The sequence below is a fragment of the Elephas maximus genome, chromosome 8, assembly GCF_024166365.1.
Source record: "Elephas maximus indicus isolate mEleMax1 chromosome 8, mEleMax1 primary haplotype, whole genome shotgun sequence".
Classification (NCBI taxonomy): Eukaryota; Metazoa; Chordata; class Mammalia; order Proboscidea; family Elephantidae; genus Elephas; species Elephas maximus.
Genome location: NC_064826.1, coordinates 12,524,792 through 12,548,920, shown reverse-complemented (window position 1 = coordinate 12,548,920; position 24,129 = coordinate 12,524,792). Strand labels below are relative to the sequence as shown.

At 46.3% G+C, this 24,129-nt stretch overlaps 1 protein-coding gene across 1 annotated transcript in view; it reads right to left on the bottom strand.

Moving 5' to 3' along the window:
- DGKI (diacylglycerol kinase iota) overlaps nt 1-24,129 on the bottom strand; it is a 491,936-nt gene that overhangs the window by 8,107 nt on the left and 459,700 nt on the right. The window contains exons 29-32 of the mRNA XM_049893911.1: nt 22,330-22,367; nt 19,712-19,832; nt 4,228-4,264; nt 2,439-2,538 (exon numbers count right to left, since the gene is read on the bottom strand). Coding sequence (XP_049749868.1) covers nt 2,439-2,538; nt 4,228-4,264; nt 19,712-19,832; nt 22,330-22,367 — 296 coding nt within the window. The remainder of the gene's footprint in view (nt 1-2,438; nt 2,539-4,227; nt 4,265-19,711; nt 19,833-22,329; nt 22,368-24,129) is intronic.

The window sequence follows — 24,129 nt, the reverse complement described above, 5'->3', positions numbered from 1 at the left end:
GTTGTCTTCAAGCCAGTTCTGACTCATGGTGACCCCACGTGTGTCAGAGTAGAACTGTGCTCCTTAGGGTTTTCAATGGCTGGTTTTTTGGAAGTAGATCCCTGGGCCTTTCTTCTGAGGTGCCTCTAGGTGGACTAAAACTTCCAACCTTTCGGTTAGAAGCTGAACCTGTTAGCCATTTGTACCGCCCAGGGAAGCCACTTGAAGTAGTATGCCAAATTAGCTAGCCAGTCACCTAAAAGACCTCTTAGAAACCAGGACCCAGGTTAAGTGTGTTTGGTAGACATAGGGAGAGACTGAGGCAGCCAAGGACCTCAGTCAGAGTGTTGGATGCTGGTGGCTTGCAAGGGAATGGAGAATCCACATGCAGCTGGCTCAGAAGGGAATGAGGGGTCCACAGGGACAATGTTGTTTCACAAAGCGCACTGCAGTCTGGGACAAACCCAGGAAAAAAGCTGCCCATAGGTAGGTCCTCATCACTTAAATCATCTAATGGAGCTTAAGTCACTGATTAGGCTTTTAAATCATTTGCCTAGGTTCCAGACTTAGATTAATCAGCACCTGCTTAATGAAGTCCTCATCTATATATTAAATTCCGCTCTGCAGCCTGCTGCAGTTAAGTGGTTTGTCTTCTCTTGGAGCCTACCCAGCATGCTTTATACTGCTCAGAGCTTACCCAAGACCCTCAGGGGGATTGATGTGCTGTTAAACCTCTCTCTCTCTGTCTCTCTCTGCTTCTTGGTATGTATGTTTCTGTCTGTCTCTGTCTCTCTTTCTCACTCTCTCTCATGAGCTGCACTCCAAGGTCAACTCCACTAAGCCACTCTCTTCCTTTGTTCCAGCTTGCAACCCTTGTTTCATGAGTGTCTCCTATAAATTGGAACAGCTCATCACCTAGCCTGTTCTTAGCTCTCCTAAATAGACTTCCTCCAGAAGCCTCACCTCTACCTGTTGGCTCTTTGATATACACCACCCTCACCCCATGCCATTTCTGGCCCCATTGCTATCTTATTACACCAATAACACACTTTGAATCCAGATTTACATCATTTTTGCTGCAGAGAAACCAACCACGTTCCAAGCCATGTTGCAATAGGTATCATGGTGAGACGACACAACAGATTATACGAACCGTAAGTGAACCCCAACCTCATTCCTCCGTGATCATGGTTCATCTGGCTGGAGCAGGGGGGTGGTTTGCCACCAAGTAAGAACTGACCTGCTCACACACTCCTGGACTGGAGTCACAAAGCTGAATTGAGATTGGGGCTCAGGTCTTGGAAAAAGGGCATATTTAACTTTCTGTAGGTTCCAGTTCCTGCATCTATAAGTAAGGATAGTAATTCCCACCTTGCCTAAATTCTGGGGTTAATTTAAGGGGGGAGAAAACAGAAAAACACATGGAAAGAAATACTTAAAAAAAAAAAAAAAACTAACAAACTCACTAATTTAAGATCATAACCGTCTCCACACCAGAGTTCAGGACCCTGTGAAACAATCAGCTGATCCTTTGGCACCCAAATATGGGACTCCATAAACAGCAGAATTTAAGCTATACCGGCTTAAGCAGCTCATGGGGAGTCCCAGAGGAGCTTCCTGGTAACCACGCCAGCGTCCCTGAACGTGGCCCTGACACCTCTCCTAGGGCCGGGCCTCGCCTCCCCCGACATGGCCGACGGCCTTCTGCACGGACCAAGCCAGCGTCCCTGAACGTGGCCCTGACACCTCTCCTAGGGCCGGACCTCGCCTCCCCCGACATGGCCGACGGCCTTCTGCACGGACCAAGCCAGCGTCCCTGAACGTGGCCCTGACACCTCTCCTAGGGCCGGGCCTCGCCTCCCCCGACATGGCCGACGGCCTTCTGCACGGACCAAGCCAGCGTCCCTGAACGTGGCCCTGACACCTCTCCTAGGGCCGGGCCTCGCCTCCCCCGACATGGCCGACGGCCTTCTGCACGGACCAGTGAATTACTGGCATCAAGTCAGTCTCGACGCACGGCCACCCCATGTGTGTCACAACACAACCGTGCTGCTCTGGGTTTTCAGTCGTTGATTTTTTGGAAGTAGATCACCAAGTCTTTCCTCGGAGGCACCTCTGGGTGAACTTGAACCTACAACATTTGAGTTAACAGTCAAGCAAGTGTGTTAACCCTTTGCAACACCAAGGGACCCCTTTCAGCAGGAGGAGGGCTGCAAAGTCCTGAGGGCAGCACGTTCAGAATTTATAAGGCCCCAGAGGCAAGCACACACCCTCCATTCGTACTTATACATTTAAACCACAGTCTCTCTAAATGAAGCACTTTATTTTTTCCTCCTTTTTCCAAAGCCCCAGGCACTTCCATAAGCACAGAAAGGACGCCTTTGCCACCAACACAAGTGAAGGCGACGGAGCCGGCGAGGGTGCCTGGGGAAGGATGCTTGCACCCACTCATCAGTTACCTTGGAGTCGGTCTTTCTCAGGGATGCTCCTGCGTCCACCAGGAGCTGGCACACAGCCCGGTTCCGGTGGCAGGCAGCCTTGTGCAGTGCAGTCTCACCCCTAAATCAAAGAGGGAATGGGAACCAGCTGTGCGGGAAGGGCAGAGGGGGCGGGGGGGGTGGGGGTCTGCATCCCACCCAAGCCGAGGAGCTGGCTCCTCCACCCCTTTCCCTGTATGCTCCAGACCTTGGCCGCCACTACATTTTGGGAAAGGAAAAGGGTTTCTAGAAGAATCTTGGGTTAGCGCTCACCTAACTATGACATCTGTTGTCGATTTTGTGTCATTAATTCATGGCTTAGGAGACTCCATGCATTACAGAATAGAACTGCTCCATAGGGTTTTCTTAGGTGTAATCTTTACAGAAACAGATTGCCAGGCCTTTCTTCCTTGGAGCCCCTGGGTGGGTTCGAAGCAGCAACCTTTTGGCTACCAGCCGAGTGCAAACTGTTTGTGCTGCCAAGGGAGCTTTAACTATGATATCTGATTCCAGCCTCTTCTCTAAGCAGTGCTGGTTACTGAGCCTAGTGATTTTTTAAAGGATTAATGTTTGGTTTAGGTAATGCTTGATTGCACTATTAAATAGGCCGACTGTGGAGCAACTCTGTGTGAGTGTCTGTCTGGGCAGAGCCTGAGGGGCCTTAGATGAAGCCCACAGTGAACAGAGATGGAGAACCAAAGGCCTCAGACACACAACCCTTAGACTGCCACGTGTTACAGATCTGTGCCTGGCCTTGGAGGGCGAGGCCTGGGAGCCCCACTTCACAGGCCCAGGCTGACACCCGCTCTGCCTGCCTGAAGTCCCGTGAGTGCAAGGTGGAAAAGGGCTGCCACAGATGATATGAAGGAGGCACAGAGTCTCGGGGAGAGTCCGGGATCAGAGACTCATCCTGGGGGCCGTGGGTCAGCTGCAGAGATCCCATTACCCAGGTGGGAAGGGGCCTGGGGAAAGGGAGCCCTGCCTGAGGACCCAGCTACCCCACCCAGTATGTACAGGGATGAGGGTGTGTGCGTTCTGAGCTCCAGTGTGAAGTGGCTCTTAATGGCAAAGCGTCTAATGCAACATGAAATACAGCCCTCAGAAAGGGCAAGCTGAGGTCAGAGATGGTCCACTCCCCAAACATGCCAATAGGATAAGCTGGTAGAGGGACCAGCTCCAAACAGCCAAGGACAGTTTTTTTCCACTTCTGGTTCCTGAAAGCTATACCCCGTCCTATTGTCCTCCCTTCTATTCATTCTTGCTTTTCCTTCTTCCTACATACTTAGCCACCGGCACCCCTCTTTGTCCCTCATCTGAACCACAGAACCCAGGAAATGACTGGAGTGGCTGTGCTCAGTTCTCCCATGGTGGCACAGAACACCTTCCATTCCAGATGCCTCAGGGCGTTAAGGATCATTCTCTCTCAGAACCTCAGTTGAGAAAGAGGAAATGTGATGGGTAAATAAAAAGGTATATGTGTTTATTTAGACTTTTCAGGCATCCAGGAGGTTCCAGGGCAGAAGTGCCAGGCTCGTGGGCAGCTCTAAGTGATCAGCAGTAATGGCTGTGTTAATCATTGTGACACCTATCGCCACCTTCCATCATGCAAATTTGGACTGATAAGGTTGGCCCTGCACAGGGATAAATACAGCAGAACATGGACTTGTAATCCCTGTGCTAAAATCTCCTAACACAGACCCCGTAGACTTCATTCTCCTAGATACGTACTGAAGAAAACAATCGAGACTACGTAACTAACGGCAACACTCACGTTTCGCTGTCTGCCATATCCAATAGCTCAGGAGGTCCTAAAGGAGAAGAAAACAAGTCGTCCATCAAAACATAAGTTCAAAAACGTAACCTGAACAGAAAAATCTATATTCATAGGATCAATGCCTTGCAAAGCTGAATTAAAAAGAGTCATTTGGTGATAGGGATAATTAGACAAAAAAAAAAAGAAGATGAAAAAACTTGGCTTCGCTGCATCCCCTTCACCAACTTCCCAATCTCCACAAGCCACGTGTACAGAAGGGGAGATGTGAAATGATGAGGCAACCTCTGCCCTCAGGAAGCTTTCAACAAAATCGAAGGAATAAAATTAACTGCAACAGAGTAATGGAAAAATAGTGAAGTGACTAACTGGGGAGAGAGAGGACATCTTTGTGGCCTGGAGTAACCAGGTGAGATTTGAAGATCTTGTCCTACCTTCCAGCTGCAGGTTGCTTGTAACGGGGTCTTAGGTCAAAGAGTGTTAAGGCTACAAGGGAACATAGATGTCATCTAGCCCAAACACCTCATTTTAGAAAGAGTAAAATTTTACTTTTTACAAAATATTTCTTCCAAGACCAGAAAGAAATGCAATGTATAAACATCGAGGAATTATAGATGCTTCACAAGGAGTTGAAATGTCCTGTGTGTCTGACCTTTCACGACATTCTATTTGCTCATTGATTCATTCATGCAATCAGCAAACACTGCTTGGAACGCCACCTTCTGCCCCACTGCTTTTCTTCCAGCCCTCCCTGCTGTCCCTATACTACTCATCCTGCAAGTATCAGCCGGACGCATATTCTGCATAAAGCCCTCCATGACCCCACCCCAAATACCACCTTCGACGCCCCACTATGTGCTCCTTCCCTTTGCGTATTAACCCTATTCCCCATAATCGGGTAAATCATGTCATTTATCATCCAAATTGGGACCTTCCCAGGCAAGGGGATAGACGGTCACCTTATTTATCATGACACTTGTCAAATCCTATTAAAACCAGCTACTCATTTCTCTCGCCCCATTGGACTCAGCAAATTCCTTGAAGTTTCTGCCCGTGCCTTCTCTAACACCATTTCCTTCCTTGGTACTTGGCACAGAGCCTGGTCCAAGGCAGATGCTTCATGTTTGGTTGAATGAATCAATAAATATTCTTGGAAGTGCCAAGCATGGCTCTAGCTATTGAATTTTCATCACAGAAAAATAAGAATGACTTTCTTATCTTCAGAAATATAGTCCCAGCCACCTGCTCGGTGTCTGGGTGGACAGCATTATCACGGAACGTGCACTTATTTAGCCAGGGACGAAGATGACTGAGATGTTATGGACCCTTGACAACCCTCCTGGTTATCCAAGAGCCAACTGCTCATCTCCTCTCTTTCAATCCACTGCTCAGTCGATTCTTCCCTTGCAAAGCCTCTCCTCTCTGTCCTATTTGAAAAGCAGACCCCCTCACAGGTCTGCACCTGGAGCACAATGAACAGGCAGAAACTGCGACTCAGAAAAAGCCCTTAAATCACCTAGATTTCCAGGTTTTCAGTGAATGGTATTTATTGCTCACTCCCTAGTATTTAAACACTGAAGTTCACAGTCTTTAGCTGAGAACTGTCACTGTTGTCGCTGGGTGCTGTCGAGTCGCTTCTGACTCACGGAGACTGCGTGTCACAGGGGAGAGCTGCCCCACAGGGCTTCCTAGGCTGCAATCTCTATGGAAGCAGACTGCCAGCTCCTTCTCCAGAGGAGCCCCTAGGTAGGTTCGGATCCCCAGCCCCGTGGTTCGCGGCTGAACATTCAGCCACTGCATCACCCAGCCTGGAACGACCCTCCTTCAATCTGCTCCTGAGGTTCCATGTTTTCACACGAGCTAATCTGCAGAACCACCCAAACATCTCTCAGGCTTTCCCGGCTCTGAGAGCTTTTTCCTTCCACCCTATCCAGGGTAACCTTTCTGTTTCTAACTATGTGTCTAGATCGTACCCATTTTTTTAGACCAGGTCATCTGGAAAGACCCCATTGGACTGAAGGAGTCTCCCCCTTCTCTGAATCTACAGAACACTTACTTGGTTCCACCCTTGCACTGTGAGTTTACTTTTCAAATGTATAGCTTATCTTCTTAGATACAATTTTCTAGGTCCCTTGAATTTAAGAATACTTTTTTTCTGTATTCCTCCAGCACCTACCTGACATTACTCATTTAACAAGGTTTTAACTCTTTCATTTTCCCCCAGTCCTGTGAGTCTAAAGAAACACGAGTTATATCCTCACCAAAAAGTGCAAGGCTGTGCAGTGCTGTGATTAGGAATGAGGGGTCTCGAGCCACCGCCTGGGCTCAGAATCCCGGCTCCTGCACTTAGTAGATCGTGGACACATTCCTTTAACCTCTCAGTCCCTCGCTTGTCACATATTTCAAGTGGGATTAATAATAGTCATACCTTGAAGGACTGCTGTGAGCTTCATGAGTTAATACTTGTGATGCACTTAAAACAGTGCCTGGCACACCATACACACTGCTTGAAGTTCAGATATTATGAAGGTACACCCAGTTAGACTAAGGCAAGATGGGAGGAGCTATCAATGGGCTGCTTCACACACCGCTACATTCGAAGCCTCTTGTTGACTCAAATCATGTGCCCTAGAACCTAGCACCCCCGGCCTCCTCCATTGCTGACAGGACATCCTCAATGAGATCAGAAGCAAGAAGGCCTACAGCACCAATGGTTCTTCTAAGGAGCTCCTGCCACCCTCGGCGAACCTTCCAAACCATTCATTTTGAAAGGAACCCCATAAGCCTCAATAGCAGTTCTGTCCCCATCATTACTGCTAACTGCATAAACGTCTGGGCAGCAGCGATGTCTCATCCCCTTCCTTATTTGGTATTTTTAATCACTCTTAGAGAGGCTCCACGGACCTCCAGAGCCGGAGCCTCCACGCAAGCCAGGGGTGCTGAAGCCCTTTAATCTCCGCTAAAATAGTCACCACTTGGCAACCTGGAGGAGGGGCAAGCAAGAGGAAGAAGAGCTTCCTCCTCCTGATTTCAGACTAGAATTACTGCAGATACCGCCAGCCCAGACTCATTCCAGGGCTGGCCATTCATTTTGTGAATCAGGAATGTCTGCAGCCAAGTATCACTCCTCTTCTCTCCCTTTAATTCTCTGCAGATCTGACCCAGGTAAGAGACAGAAGCACTGACACATGAAGAGGTCACTTTTGCTATTAATTAGTATCAGCTGTTGCCATTGAGTTGGCTCCGACTCGCGACAACCCCACGCACAATAGAAGAAAACATTGCCCAGTCCTGCACCACCTGTTCACGATCGTTGATACGCCTGAGTCTGTTGTTGCGGTCACTGTGTATTTTGAGTGCCTTTCTAGGGGCTCATCTTCCACCGCTATATCACCAACATCCTGTTGTGAGCCTAATGATTTTCACTGGCTAATTTTCAAAGATTTTAAGGTTTTCCCTGGCTAACGCTTTTCAGAAGTAGACTGCTGGGTCTTTCTTCCTAGTCTGTCTTAGTCTGGAAGTTCAGCTGAAACCTGTCCTCCATGGGTGACCCTGCTGGGTATCTGAATACTGGTGCATAGTTTCCAGCATCCCAGTAACATGCAAGCCCCCACAGTAAGACAAACTAACAGACACATGGGGGAAAACCTTTGAAAATTAGCCAATGAAAATGAACAAATCTGTCTTTGAAGAAGAACAACCAGAATGCTCTTTAGAAACATGGATGATGAGACTGCGTCTTACATACTTGGACATGTTGTCGGGAGGGATCAATCCCTGGAGAAGGACATCATGCTTGGTAAAGTACATGGTCTAGACCCTCAACGACATGGACTGACACAGTGGCTGCAAGAATGGACTCAAGCAAAACAACAATTTTAAGGATGGCGCAGGACCAGGCAGTGTTTCCTTCTGTGGTACACAGGGTTGCTGTGAGTTGGAACCCACTCAATGGCACCTAACAACAACAACAACAATTTTCAGAAGTAGGCAAAAGCCATTCTTCCTAGTCTGTCTTAGTCTGGAAGCTCTGCTGAAGCCTGTCCATCCTTGGGGTGGGTGACCCTTCTGGCATTTGAAGTACTGGTGGCATAACTTCCAAGATCATAACATGCAAGCCACCACAGTACGATAAACAAGGAGACAGGTGGTGTAGTATCAGTAGAACTTCTAGTTAAAGGCCTTGGGGCGGGGCGGGGGGAGGTGGATAGCTCTGGATTTAAATGATGTAAGCTCTCCTGATCCTCAACACACAGAACCACAAAACAGCAGAATGACTGAACACTGATAGGCCAATAGCCAAGGAAGACGGGACAAGGGTGGCAGCAAGTTGATTAGAGATAGCAGTGGAGGACTTTTTTTTTTTTTTTTTTTTTTTGATTCCAGGCCACTGGGAATTTAAAGACTGGTGAGTTGTCTGCAGGAGGTGGGGTTCCAGACCCTGGGCTGGAGTTAGTGACAAGACTCTGTACCTTCAACTCTTCCCTCTTGGCCATGCCTGAGATGGCAGAGTCCCATAACTACACCTGTTTTCTAGGCCTTGCTTCTGCCTTCTCAACCTCCTTGCCCATCTCCTAAGGTCCCATCTTGAGGGCTTTGGTTCTCCTTTCTCAGCCTAGTTCCTTCCCTTTGATGAATCATTTGGACAACCTACCCAATTTTCAAATCAAAACAAATTATTTTTATCAAAAAAGTAGTTTATGCTCAGCTTAGGCTATTTAAGGAAAAAATAGAAATGTTGTTGTTGTTGTTAGGTACCAGTGAGTGGGCTCTGACTCATGGCGACCCTATATATAACAGAACAAAACACTATCCAGGTCTTCGCCATCCTCACTATCCAGGTCTTGGTTCGTCATCCTCACAATTTTTGCTACATTTGAGCCCATTGTTGCAGCCACTGTGTCAATCCATCTCATTGAGGGTCTTCCTCTTTTTCACTGACCCTCTTGCTTTACCAACATGATGTCCTTCTCCAGGGACAGTTCCCTTCTGATAACATGTCCAAAGTATGGTGAGATGAAGTGTCACCATCCTTGCTTCTAAGGTGCATTCTGGCTGTACTTCTTCCAAGGCAGATTTGCTCTTTCTTCTGGCAGTCCATGGTATATTTAATATTCTTCGCCAACACCATAATTCAGTCTTCCTTATTCATTGTCCAGCTTTCTCGTGCATATGAAGTGGCTGAAAATACCATGGCTTGGATCAGGCACACCTTAGTTCTCAAAGTGACTTCTTTGCTTTTTAACGCTTTAGAGAGGTCTTTTGCAACAGATTTGCTCAATGTAATAATACATCATTTGATTTCTTGACTGCTGGTTCTGTGGGCATTGATTGTGGAGCCAAGTAAAATGAAAGAGTTGACAATGTCAATATATCTCTGTTTATCGTGATGTTGCTTAATGGTCCAGTTGTGAGGACTTTTGTTTTCTTTATGTTGAGTTGTAATCCATAGTGAAGGCTGTGGTCTTCGATCTTCATCAGTAAGTGCTTCAAGTCCTCTTCCCTTTCAGCAAGCAAGGTTGTGTCATCTGCATATTGCAGATTGTTAATGAGTGTTCCTCCAATCCTGATGTCCTGCTCTTCTTCATATAGTAAAGTTTCTCAGGTTATTTGCTCAGCATACAGATTGAGTAAGTATGGCGAAAGCATACAACCCTGATGCACGCCTTACTTGATTTTAAACCACGACTGCCATACAGGTTCTGCACGAGCACAATTAAATGTTCTGGAATTCTCATTCTTCACAATGTTATCCATAATTTGTTATGATCCACACAGTTGAATGCCTTTGCATAGTCAATAAAACACAGGTAAACATCTTTCTGATATTCTCTACTTTCAGCCGAGACCCATCTGATATCATCAGTGATATCCCTGGTTCCGTGTCCTCTCTGAATCTGGCTTGAATTTCTGGAAGTTCCCTGTCAATGTACTGCTGCACCCATTTTTTAATTATCTTCAGCATAATTTTACTCACATGTGATATTAATGATTTTTTTTTTAATTCTACATTTTGTTGGATCAACTTCATTGGAATGGTACAAATATGGATCTCTTCCAGTCAGTTGGCCAGGTATCTGTCTTCCAAATTCCTTGGCATAGATGAGTGAGCACTTCCAGCACGGCATCCATCTGTTACAACGTCACAGTTGGTATTCTGTCAATTCCTGGAGCCTTGTTGTTCACCAATGACCTTCAGTGCAGCTTGGATTTCTTCCTTCAACACCATTGGTTCTTGATCACGCTGTGCTTCCTGAAATGGCTGAACACTTTTTGATATAGCGACTCTGTATATTTCTTTCATCTTCTTTTGATGTTTCCTGTGAAGTTCAATATTTTATACACAGAATCCTTCAATATTGAATTGTAGAATATAGAAATAAGCATAAAGAAAAAATGAAAATCACCTTAATTATCGTACCCAGAGATGATGATACTATTGCCCTTGAGTCAGCTCTGACTCATGGTGACCTTATGTATAACAGAACCACGTTACCCAGTCCCGTACCATCTTCACCACCGCTGGTTTGTTTAGGTCCATTGTTGTGGCTATGTGTCAGTCCATTCCATTGAGGGTTTCCCTTGTTTTCGCTGAACCCCTACTTTACCAAGCATGGTGTTCTGTTCTAGTGATTGACTTTTCTGATGAAGTGTTCACGGTAAGCAAACTGAAGTCTTGCCCTCTTCACTTCTAAGGACCATTCTGGTTGTATTTCTTCTAAGACAGACTTGCTTCTTCTTCTGGTAGTCCACGGTATATTCAATATTCTTCAACCACACCACAATTTGAATGCCTCAGTTCTTCTTCTGTCTTCCTTTCTCATTGTCCAGGTTCCGCATACATATGAGGTGACTGAAAAGACCACGACTTGGATCAGGTGCACCTTCATCATCAAAGTGATACCGCTGCACTTTAGAACCTTAAAGAAGTCTTTTGCAGCAATTATGCCCAATGTCTTTTGATTTCTTGACTGCCACTTCCACGAGACTGGTTGTTGATCTAAGTAAAATGAAATCACTGACAACTTCATTTTTTCCCTCATTTATCACAGAGAGAGCTGCCATTAAACCTGATGTCTTTTTTTCCTTTTTTTCTTTGACCATATATCATGTAAGCACATTTTTAACAAGATCATACTGTAAGTAGTTTTACAGCCTGTGTTTTGTTTTATCCACTTAGCTTCGCATCATAAACATTTTTCCACAACAATAAATATACTTCTATTATCTGAAATTGCTGAATAACATTCCATATTTTTGGAGATCTAGATTGTTTCCAGTTTCTTTGCTCTCATGTTCAAAGTTTAAGGCCATACTCTTGCAGTTAAATTGCTGAACTCATCCATGGTAACCTGACTAGAGGTGGATGTGCTGGGTCTAAAGGATGCATGTTTTCAAGGCTTTATTGTAAGTACTGAGAAATCTCCCTTAACAACATCGCACAAATCTTCACTCCCTCCAGTAGCATGTGACATTATCTTCCATTGGGTGGGGAGCTACTTTTAATAGTTGCCTAGTCGATTTCAACTCATGGCAACCCCATGTGACCAAGTGGAAGTGCCTCACAGGGTTTTCTGGGATATCAGAAGCCCTGGTGGCACAGTGGCTAAGCACTCAGCTGCTAATCAGCTGGTCAGTGGTTTGAACCCACCAGCTGCTCTGCAAGAGAAAGATGTGGCAGTCTGCTTCTATAAAGACTTACAGCCTTGGAATTCTATGGGGCAGTTCTACTCTGCCCTATAGGGTTGCTATGAGTTGGAATCAACTTGATGGCAGTGGGTTTGGTTTTGCTTTTAATCTTTATGGGATCAGATCACCAGGCCTTTCTCCCATGGAGCCTCTGGGTGGATCTGAACCACTGACCTTTCAGTTAGCAACTGAGAGCTTAACCATTTGCTCCACCAGGGCTCTCTCTTTTAGAAGTACAAGTACATTTTCTAATCATTTTTCTTTAGCCTGCTATGATATAACTGTGCTTGCACAGTGCTGGCAAGAACAGGGCTGCAGAGAAGAAAAGAAAGGCCAGGCTGCAGCTGCCCTCCTGATCTGTACCTGCCCCCACCCCCACGGAGAGTAGTCCATGCACCTGCAAAGAGCCTCACAGGACACGACCCAGTAGGTGGCTGTGAGGATCCCTGCGTCTGAGGACACAGGAAGCACGGTGTTGAGTGGAGTGACCCTGTGCTGCTCAGTAGCACTGGTGTCACATGGGGAGGAGAGATGGACAGAGGGACACAAATAATCAGCAAAGGCCACACATTCCTCTTGAAAAAAAAAAAAGTATAAAAAAATTCGTAATTTGGGGAAGGTTAATTTTAGTCTCACTGATAAAGAAAAAGGAGCCCTGGTGGCTCAATGGTTAAGCACTTGGCCACTAACTGAAAGGTCAGCAGTTCAACCCACCAGCCACCCCGAGGACCGGGTGATCTCCTCTCATAAAGATTACAGCGGAGAAAACCCCATGGGGCAGTTCTACTCTGCCACACAGGGTTGCAATGAGTCATAATAGGCTCAATGGCACCCAACAACGACAGGACTACAGAAGGGAGACAATTTATCTGACGTGGGTATCTGACACAATCCCACAAGTGACTCAGTTTTCACCATCTGTGAAATGGAGATAATAATAGAAGTTACTGTGGTGTTGCTGTAATGATGAATGTGTCCGGATGTACAAAACGTTCAGAACAAGTGTGAGCTCTGATTATTACCATGACATTTGTTTTCTCAAAAGTGCCTGGGCCTGAGTTAAAACGAATGAATGAACTAAATACATCTGAAATCAAATTGAGCCCCAGCCAGTATCACACTTTTTCCCAGAGAGTGATCCATAACTGAAACATGGGGTTAGAAAACTGGGTGCTCATGGGTAAAAAAAAAAGAACGGCAACTATATGTAGGGAAGATAAAAATATCCAAGGGGCCAGGCGCTCCTTGGAAACTCTATGGGACAGTTCTATTCTGTCCTACAGGGTCACTAGGAGTCGGAATCGACTCGACGGCGCTGGGTTGTTGAAGTCCAGGAGACAGGAAAGGAAGCAGAGCTCCACAGGTCTCCCAACACAAGTAAGTGAGCAGTGTGGTAAGCAGTCAAGTTTTCTATCTGTGTTGTGGGTTTGCTGCCTGGTGCGCCTTCCGTGAACTCTCCCGTGGAGTCCCCAGTGGAGTGTGGGAGTCCCCAGTCCTGGCTAATGCCACTCTGTGGTCTACCTTGTATCTGTGTGATACGCGGTCTGCGTTGTGTAGCAATTTTGCTTCCTTTCCTTTCCTTTTTGCTTCTCACACCCAGGCTTCCAAATCCCCTCTGCTGTTCCTTCCCCTCCCGGGCCCCTCTCTCTCTCCAGACTCATTCCCTTGCCATTAGTCTCCCTGACGCTGCCAGCAGACCATTCCAAATCCCCCTCTGCCCCAGGACAAAGGCTGCACAGATGTGGGTGAGCTGGCACTGAGAAGGGGAACAGCACCGTCATTCTGTCCCAGCAGGAAGGTGGTCGTTTCTCTTGGGGACAAGGGGCAGGAAAAGAAAGAGACCTAAGGCAGAAAAGGAGGGAAGACAAAATAACCTTATTGAAACCCCAAAGGAAATGCATGAGTGAGAGTCCCATCAGGGGAACAGTAGGTGGCAGGGGGTAGGCTGGGGGACAGGAACAAAGGAGTGGAATGTGCAGGGTGGGAAAAGAAGACAACACAAAAGTCTCTTGGAGGGTGAAACGGGGAGGAGGGCGTGGGTGAGACTATGGTTGAAAGGAGCTGAAAAGCAGGCACCGCTGGGGGCTCTCCCTGGGCTCGCTGGCATCCCTCATCCCCCGCCCGGCCCTGTGGGATTGTTAGCTCTCTTTCCCCTCGTTCTCTTTTCACCGCCTTCAAATGCCTGGATTCCAGGCTTTTATAAAGGAAAGCGGGATGTTGTATGCACGCAAGGTCCCAAAGACAACGTGGGACGAGGAAAATGGCAGCCTCCTGCGGTACGGTCACACATGCCCCGTGCCCCTTGGGATGCTGTGTTGGTGAGAATAACTAATCTCCCACGACTCCTTTTGGGGGGCTGCCCTCTGAGGTGGACCACACTGCTCTGGTAAATACCCAACGGCAGAGGGAAAGAGGATCCGAGGAGCGAGTAAGCAGGACGCAAAGTCCTCCCTCGGGGGCCACACCCAACGTCAGTTATGCACCTTGAAAAAGATCCAGTGGCTGCTCAGAACTGCTGTCACCAGGGCCACTTCAGAGCCAGGTCTTTGAACAGTGCTTATATCCTCGGACGGAAGCCCGGTGGCGTGGTGGTTAAGTGCTACAGCTGCTAGCCAAAAGGTCAGCAGTTTGAATCCACCAGGTGCTTCTTGGAAACTGTATGGGACAGTTCTACTCTGTCCTACAGGGTCACTATGAGTCAGAATTGACTTGACGGCAATGAGTTTAGTTTTTTGGTATATTAGGAAGCCACAGGACAGACTAGAGCCAAATTAAAAGTCAAAACAAAAACAACTTCAAGAGATCTGCAGCCTTCCAGGGTTTGGAGGTGTATCCTGATCTTTGGCACAGTGTAAAAATTTCATTTATTTATGCTTTTCATTTATATGGAATCAAGTTGATCAGACCCACTGCAAATTGATGCTAATTTATAAATGTAATGGCACAGTCTGGTATCAATGAGACGTGGTGGTGCCATGGTTAAGCTCTTAGCTGTGAATCGAAAGGTTGGTAGTTTGAACCCACCCAGTGGCTCCACGGGAGACAGACCTGAGGATGTGTTCCCATAAAGATCACAGCCTAGAAAACCCTATGGTACAGCTCTACTCTGTCACATGGGGTACCCAGCACAACAAGAAGTCTGGTATCTGGCCCCAAATTCCAGCCTTACTGAGGCCTCCTGAAAAAGGTCGTTTCCTGGTCAGGTCTGGGGGATTCCAGAGTTATCATCATTATTAGGAGCCCTGATGATGCAGTTGTTAAGAGCTCAGCTGCTAACCAAAAGGTCGGCAGTTCAAACCCACCAGCCATTTCTTGGAAACCCTATGGGGTAGTTCTACTCTGTCCTACAGGGTTGCTATGCATTGGAACTGACTCAACGGCACCTAACAACGACAACATTATTAAGCTGGGAGACAGTGACCACTTCAGTCAGTGGAGATCACATTAACGAGGTGATTACAGGGCGGAGACAGGATGATGCTTTTGGTGTGCTCGTGTCTGACTTTAAGAACATTATCATTTAACAAGGTTTCTATAATTTAAGAGAGATGAATGGTTCTGCAGAGGTAGTTTTCAAATCCAAAAGGCACCAGTTAATGTAAAGTGTACGATCAAATAAGAGACTAAAAAGAAGAAGAAGAAGGGTTGAGCCAATGTGCTCTTCTTAGGCTGACTAGGTCAAAAGATTTTACATCCATTTCCCTGAATTAATAGAAATGGTGAGAGCAATGTTAAGGATGACACCGATAATGCCCATCAGGTTGATAAGAGCCCTGGTGGTGCTGTGGTTAAGAGCTACAGCTGCTAACCAAAAGGCTGACAGTTCAAATCCATTAGCACTCCTTAGAAACCCTGTGCAGCAGTTCTACGCTGCCCTTTAGGGTGGCTATGAATTGGAATCGAGTCAATGACAATGGGTTTGGGGTTTTTTTTTTTTTTTTTTGGTTTATCAGGTTGATAAATACTAATTTTAATAAAAATCAACAGCATTTTAGTTTCTATTATTTGATCATAATACTTAAGTGTTAAAAATTGTCACCCATCAAAAATGCAGTGATCATAATAAAATTCTCTTTTCAAATAGCAGCGATGGGCTGGGTTTCACTATTCCCAAAGTCTCTCTCCCAGGTATGTACTGACCAACTAGATGTCCTGGTCACACAAGGAGGGCACAAGATGCCTCCTGCAGCCAGGGGGACTACTGGCCTGGGAGTGAAGTTAAGACAATTACTGGGAATCTCAAGTTTTTATTTTCTCATTAGCTTAGATATTAAACCAACTAATTTACAAAATCTAACCAAAGCCCTGGAAAAATTAGCACCTTCCTCACCCTCCCCCACAAAAAAGAAAATTTAAGAAATCCCTCTGTATCCTTCTGTTTGGGCAGAGAGAGGTGTATTGTGCAACTCACTCCTTACACAAGATGCTGTGGGTCGATGAGAAATTAGTTTAGTACCCGGATGCTGGGCTTGGATTAAAGCACGGGAGACCGATGTGCCTGATGGAGTCTATGCCAACTGGAGTATGCGTGCGCTGACCTACTTCTGGAGGTAGAAACGCCAAGCCCTGTAACGTTGGGTTGCAGGGACTTTTACAGGCCCTGTTATTTGAGGCAGAGGAAAAAGAAAGAGTGAGGGAAAGTGAAAACTCAAGGTGTTGAAGGAGTATCACCCCCTGCCTCCTCATTCATCCCCCTGGGGAGACTCAGCTATGGAGAATGGAGAAAAAGGCTAAAGCTAGGGTTGCAAGTTAAAACACAGGACGCCCAGTGAAATGTGAATTTCAGATAAGTGGCCAACATTGCATGGGACAGACTTAACTGAAATATACATATTCCTTGTTTATCTGAAGCTCAGATTGAATGGGACATCTTGTGTTTTATTTACTAAATCTGGCAACCCTAGCTTAAGACTGAGAACCAAAGACAAATATAAAAACAGAACATCAAGGCACTCCAAGGGAGTCAGGAGATCCAGGCTTTGAGAGGGTAGGCTCAGGGAGGGTGGTAGATTAACGAGGATTTGTAGATCCTTCCATCAAGGGATGGAGTCTATCCCCCACCCCTGAGTCTGGGCTGGCCCTGGGACCTTTTTTTGGCCAGTGAAATGCATCGGAGGTGCTGTGTAACTTCTCGGCCTTGGCTACGGGATGCCTGGCAGCTTCCATTTTCCCTTCCTGGACTTCTGGACCACCATGCTCTGAAGAAGCCTAGGGTGAAGGACCAGGTGTAGAGAGAGCCCCAGGTGCCCTGCCATGCCTGCCACCCCAGCTGAAGACCCAAACGCACGACAGAGTCCATCTCAGATCCAGCCATGCTCCCAACAGCAGAGGAGTGCAGACTTGGAGTGAGACCAAGGGAAGCCTCAACAGAGAGCTGATACAGAGAGGAACTCAGAACGAGGGGGAGAATGCCACTTCTCCAGGGGAGGGAAAGAGAGAGGGAAGTGGGGGGGGGGGGAAGAGAGCCTCTGATACCTGAGCCAGCATCTGCCTCATTGCATAAAAGGTTACCTAGAAGGAAGGGTTAGGAATGATCAAGAAAGCAGCTATTGGGAGAGCTTGAAACCTGAGGTAGAGAAAAATAAAGTGGCAGTGTATGCCTAAAGCTCACCTGAGCTCTGTGAGGGGGATATCCTGAGATCTTTCCTTCCCAGAGGAAAAATAACCATGGCATTGAGATTGTACTCAAGGCTAAGGGGTTGAATGCTGATACTCGGTCCTGCCTCTTACCAGCTTTCAGAGAAGTCACTATAGGGAAGAGAAATCACCAAGGATGCATTTTGTGGAGGAGGCAGACAGAAATCACGCCACCACTGCTTTTGCAAGCCTTGCCCACTCAGAGACTTCTAATTGCAGGGAGAATAATGGGGTCACTATGAGCCAGAATCGACTCAACGGCAGTAAGTTATAACGGTCAGGGAAAAAGAAATGGAATAAGCATGCTCCAGACACAGCACCAAAAATAAGTCTTACCTACTTGGGCTTTCTAGTGCAGACAGTTTGGGATCACATAATCCAGCCTACAAACCAAAAACCAAACCTAGATGCCACTGAGCAGATTCTGACTCATGGTGACCCCACGTTACAGAGTAGACCTGTGACCTTTCAGAAGCAAATCACTCAACTTTTCTCCTGAGGTACCTTTGAGTGAGTTTAAACTGCCAACCTTTCAGCCAGTAGTCGAGTGCTTAACCGTTTGTACCACCCAGGGGGCCCAGCCTCCAAAGGGGAAAGAAATCCTCTGATGACCACCATCCTACTCTAACAGGCTTACTTCCCCTAAACCACTCCTCCCACCAAAGTTCAGGCCAAAGGGTCAGGCAAACTCTTCACAATGGGAAGGTTCTGTAAGATGAAGCAGGTCAGTCTACTGTGACTGACAGTCAATTACTTACCTATAAGGTCCTCGTCAAGACTAAATGACAAAATGTGTGATTTGCTATCAGCATCTGGCATATAATATGTGCTTGATAAATGGAAGCTCTGTTACTTATTTGTGGGCTTACTATGTGACTTAAAACATCTATATACATTAGTTTTAAACGTAATTGTGCACGTGGTCATATTTTTTCTTTAGCCTGCAAAGGCTTAAAAAATTATGACTGTGTTTTACTTCTGTGTGTGTGTCATTTTATAACAAATGGTTGCTATTCGGTGCTCTACAAATACTTGTTGAGCAAATGGAAGAATAAATAAATGAACGGAGTAAGACATGTTTGCTGAATTGGATAAAAAGAGGAGCAAAAAGGAATGTGAATTTCTATAAGTGTGTTTACTGTTGACAGCCCAAGCTTTGGTGCAGAGAGGGTGGGTCACAGCTTAACTGTTGGGGCTCAAAGAAAGTCCTCCTGGATCTCTGTGTATTTATATCCAGCAGAGTTAAAGACTTTTCCATGCCTTCTCCCTTAAAAACTGCCAGACCAGGCAGGTTATTTTTTTTTTTTTACTCCTGTTCTTTATTCCTAATCAGTTACCACAGAGTTGAGTTCGACTCATTGTGACCCCATGTATGTCAGAGTAGAACTGTGCTCCATAGGGTTTTCAATGACTGTGATCTTTTGGAAGTAGGTTGCCAGGACTTTCTTCCAAGGTGCCCCTGGGTGGACTCGAACAACCAGCCTTTCAGTTAGCATAGCAGCCAAGCCACTCAGACAGAAACACTATGGATGGGAGGCCAAAATTAATAGTCAAGATTTGGTATTCATTGCACGTGTTTATGCTTCTAGAGGGCACTGAGGGGAAGATGCTACAGTGCCTGCTACTTCCAGCAAATGAAGAAACCCGGTTAGGAAGCAGCCTCAGTGGTGAGGATGCCATGTCACAGAAGACGCAGTAACACTGGGCATTTTCAAGGAGTATAAAGTGTGACGTAGGTTGGAAAGATGAATGAGATTCAAACAGCAGAAAAAACTAGAAAAATATACTCATTAATCCTCAGAACGATAAGCTATAAATATGGAGTAGGTACTTGGTACCCACCAGTTAACTTCTCCAAACATGAAGCTCTAGAAAAATAAAGCACATTAGACCAGGATGCTTTTTGTTTTTGTCTTTTATTTAAAAAAAAAAATTAACCCAAAAAATCCTGCAAAGCTCTCGATATGAAAATGATTTCTATTAATCCCTTGGTTAAAGGATCCCCATATGTGTCTGTGATCTGCCTCCTATGAGCAGGGAGGGAGTCAGCCAACCACCAGAGAGTATTTCTGCCATTCTGAAGAGAGGCTGGATAAAAGTTAACTTTCAAAATTCAGTCAATTTCATGGTCCTTGGTAAGTGCTCTGTGCCTACTCACCGTGGTCAAGGATATATTTCACAATCTCCCCGTTGCCGGTTTTAGCTGCGTAGTGAAGGAGTGAACAGTGGTCTGGTCCCTGGATTAGCAGGCTGCCTCCATTTTTATAGCTTTCTATTAGCTGAAAAAGAGACACATGAGAAGACGCTCAGGCGGAGTCCGGAACAAGGATCACAGCCAACAGGTAATAAAATGAGAGCGATGCAGCAAACCACAAATGTTTCCAGCCACAGAGGACAGGGCAAAGTCAGAGAGATGAAGTAACACCCCTGGATTGTGTTATCGCTCCAGTAGACGGCCGGCGTCTCGCCTAACTCCGGAGAGGGTGTGCGGGTATTGAACAGCCAAAGGAAACCAAGGCATGCTGCGTTACTCAATGCTCTCCTTTGTCTGTCCAGGGCACTGATCTCTGTCCCAAGAGGGCGAGGGTTGGAGAAGTGAAAAAAGTGTACTCAGCATTCTCTTGAGTGCAAGAATAATTATGGCTACAGGCAGGAAAAGTGTGGTATCTGGTAGCTAAATTCCTTTCTGAAGTCTTTTAGTTTTTCTTCAATTGCTAATGAACCTAACTAGTGAATCTAAAAGCTGCCTCCAATTTCCCTGCGTAAAAGAGCGCTGCTCACCTGTCCACACACGGACACACAGAACGCACACACATGCGTGCACGTATTGCTTCCTTGTTCACCTGCAACCCAACCTATGCGTCTTCTGTCAACCACTCAACACAGACCTAACAAAGCTAGAGGCGACTGCAGGTTGAGAGCCAAAATGATCTAGAAAATGGAGTTGTTTCTATATGAGAACAGACTGGAAACAAATAAAAAACCAAGGAGTTTGGCAGCCTGAGGGTAAGGTGGCCAAATGAGGAGACAGTCTAAATTCATGAAATGGTGAATGTTTTACAAACTGCAACTGGGTCCCTGTTCTACAAACTCCAGTCTATTAGAACAAGAGAAGCCTTTCTGAAGCTTCTAAAAGGTAGTTTTGGGACAAATAAGAATTAAATAACCTAGCAAATAATAAGCAAATAGGGACACGTTTGCTCCCAAGAAGTTGGATGGCTCAACATTTGGATAATTGGATGTCTCATCAGGTCACAGAGAAATACATCAACGGAGCTGCCATGGGCCAGATGCCAGGGGTCAAAAACAAGATTCAGGAGGCAGGATGGAGAGGGTCACCAAGGGCATCCAGGAAGCAGACAGCAAGGGGTGGAAAAGGGGCTGGGGAGACTTCCTGGGAAATTGCTAAAAAGGGGGCCCTGGATGGAAGCACAGAGATCTGAAGGCTCTCCTCCCTAACCTGGGGGCCAGCAGATCAGTGAGGGCTAGCTAAGAGTTTTCCATGGAAACCTCAAAGAGAACCCTGTTCTGTTGAACTGCAATGTCACAGGGTAGCACTCTCCTTGTGGGCACAAAGGATCCAGGCTCCACGAGTGTCCAAGTGCAGGGAACAGTCCTTGTGGTATCTTCATTCCCCACAGAGCCTAACGCAGACCTTGCACATGGTTGGTAGCCAGCAGGACAGGTTTCATTTTCTGGTGAGGAGCGGCTCTGAGCTACTGTGCTGTACTGCATGGAGAACGCTATGGTCTGGCCAGTGGCACAGGCCCCATTCGCAGGGTTATGCTCCCTGGGATGGCAGCTTAGCCAGGTGTTTGCAACTGCCTCACCTTTGGTTTTCCACTAGGAACCTGTTAGAAAGGTAGCACAAATGTTCCTCAGTTTCTGCAGCAGGTGCGATTCAAAAACGCTGCGCACCTGGGCAGTGCTTCTCAGCTTTCCCTCAAGGCTTTTCACCTCTGGAGGTGCAGGGGCCCCCATTTGAGACATGCTGGTGGGCCAGGTATGCCTGTGCCCTTCAGCAGCTGGTACCAGGGATTATTGCCAGCGTGGGTTACACAAGGACATGGATAGCTAACACTTTCGAGCCACTTCTAAGTACAGGAAGTCTTAAGAGCTTTCCACATATTATTTCATTCAATCCTCATGACAAAACAGAGAGGTGATATTACTATCCCATTTTACAGATGAAGAAACTGAGGCATGGGGAGAATCAAGTAGCTGCACAAAGACTCACATCTCACAGAGGGCAGAGCTAGCAGCTGAACACAGGCCGTGGACTGCAGAACTCAGGCCCACTCCTTCCCTCTGAACTAAACTCACCAGGACGTGCAAGCATAAGGTAGATCAGGAGGAGTGTCTTCGTTTGGTTAACTGGGATCTTCAAAAAAACCGAACTGTGATAATGTTGGAAGACTCTGTCTCTGGCTTTGAGAATGCATTTCTAGGTGTTATTTAGGGTTCATTTCAAGATTTTTCTGAGGAAACATTTAAATCTTTCAAATGCCAGCTTCTGGGGAACAGGAATTCTGGGTGCTGGGAGCAGTAGCACCCTGGAGCCCTTAGCTACTAGGCAACGTGGGGGTGGTATAAAGGCTCCCCTCCCTCTCTGCTCAGCCTTGGGACTCACTTCCCCATACAGCATCCTCCCTCCTCCTACTTGGCCAGGCCGGGGGATGACACATGAGATATGGGATCACGGAAGATTCGATGAGGAATGACATTGATTTAAAGTCCCTAAGGAACCACAAGAGCTTTGGCAGGAGGATATCTTACCTTCATAAGGTCACCAGTTATTACTGCCCGCAAAATTGCTGTGGAAGACAAAAGAGACGTCTCATTAGTAGAAGACCCTCTCATTAAGTACTACAAAGGGCTGGGTCCATATTTTGAAGCAAGTCTTTCAGGGAAGGAGATGTGTGCCAAAGGCTGAAGCTCTGTAAAACAGATTAAGGGCTTCTCTCCAACCCCTCCCTACCCAGACACTCCTGCCATAGATCATTCTAGAACTTACTTGCACTACCACCCCCCGCACCCCCTCTCCAGCCCTGGTAAGCACAGAGAACATGGAATTTGGAGTCAGTGATTGGGTTCAAGTCTTAGCTCTGACACTTATAAGCTGTGGGGCATTGGGAAAATTATTTAACCCCTCTGAGCCTCAGTTTCCACAGTGGCACAGTGCCAAGTCTAGATCTTGTAGGGTTGTTGGAAGGATTAGTGAAATCATCTAAATGTTCCCACCCCATCTTCTGATGCAGAGCAGGTGCCTAATTATGACCTTTCCTTCTTCCCAATTCTTTCCACTTGGTCCTTTTGGGGTCCAAGACATCACAAGCGTTTTTGTGTGTGTCTGTTTTAATAAACATCAGCCGCTGCAGGGATGAAGAGGAATAGAGACAGCTAAGAGGAAACAGTTTTTACTTTTCCTAGAGAAAAGAACCACGTCTTTAGCATCTAATTCCTTGGTAGCTCTTATGAGAAGAATGCTAACAGTCTCAAGATAACCTAAATTAATTGTAGGAATATGAAGTGCTGGGGTAAAAAAAGAAATGTCTACTGATAGGTGTGTATCAGATGGGATGGAGGAGAGAAATGAGAAAACATTACTGATAACGGGGAAAAGTAATACATGCTTGCCTATTGACAATTATGGTTTCCAAAGGGAACTATTGGCGCTGGGATGGAAAAAGTCAGTGTAGAAAAACAGATACCTAGACTGTGAAGTGACTCAAATAGTAAATTATTTTGAGGCTTTAAATTTGCAAAATTTAGAAGAAAAGGAATTTAAGTTTATTTTACAAAGTGTCATTTATTCTTCTTGCTTTAGTAGACTGGCATAAAGAGTTAGCCAGAAATACAGTATCTTACATCAGTGCCAGTCCCCGCCTGTCAGTAAGCAAAGCCCTCACATCTGTCACACGGCGCATTTACACGTCCTGGTGGCCAGATGTGAAGGATCACAGGCAGGCTAGATGCATCCACTGGCCCTGGGCCGAGTCTTTCCCTCTGGCCAAAGCAGACGCCTTGGAAATCTACAGAAGTGATGAGGGCTACTGAGCACGGGAGGAAGGAGGAGGGAGGAAAAAGAAAAGATGGAGAAAAATGGAAACCAGAGCTGGGAGACAGGAATGTTCCGTCTCCGAAAAAGGCTGTAAGGAATGTACTTTTTGCATCTCCCTGTGGCTCCCAGGACAATGCTTGCACGTTGCAGATGCACAACAATTAGTGTTGAACTGATTTAAAGGAAAGTAAAGACAGAAAAGGAGCAAAAAGAAGAGAAAGACTTAAAAAAATAAATAAAATGTTACGGGTCAAAAGAAACTAAAAAAACATCCCATCTGTATCCTCATTTTATAGCGTTGACCCCGACTCACGGCACCCCCGTGTGTCAGAGCAGAACTGTGCTCCGTAGGCTTTGCAATGGCAGATTATTCAGAAGTAGATCACCAGGCCTTTCTTCTGAGGCATCTCTGGGTGGACTTGAACAGCCAACCCTGCAGTTAGCAGCCAAACATGTTAAACATTTGTACCACCCGGGAACTCCAGGAAAGAAATGAGGCTAGAAAAATCGTGTGA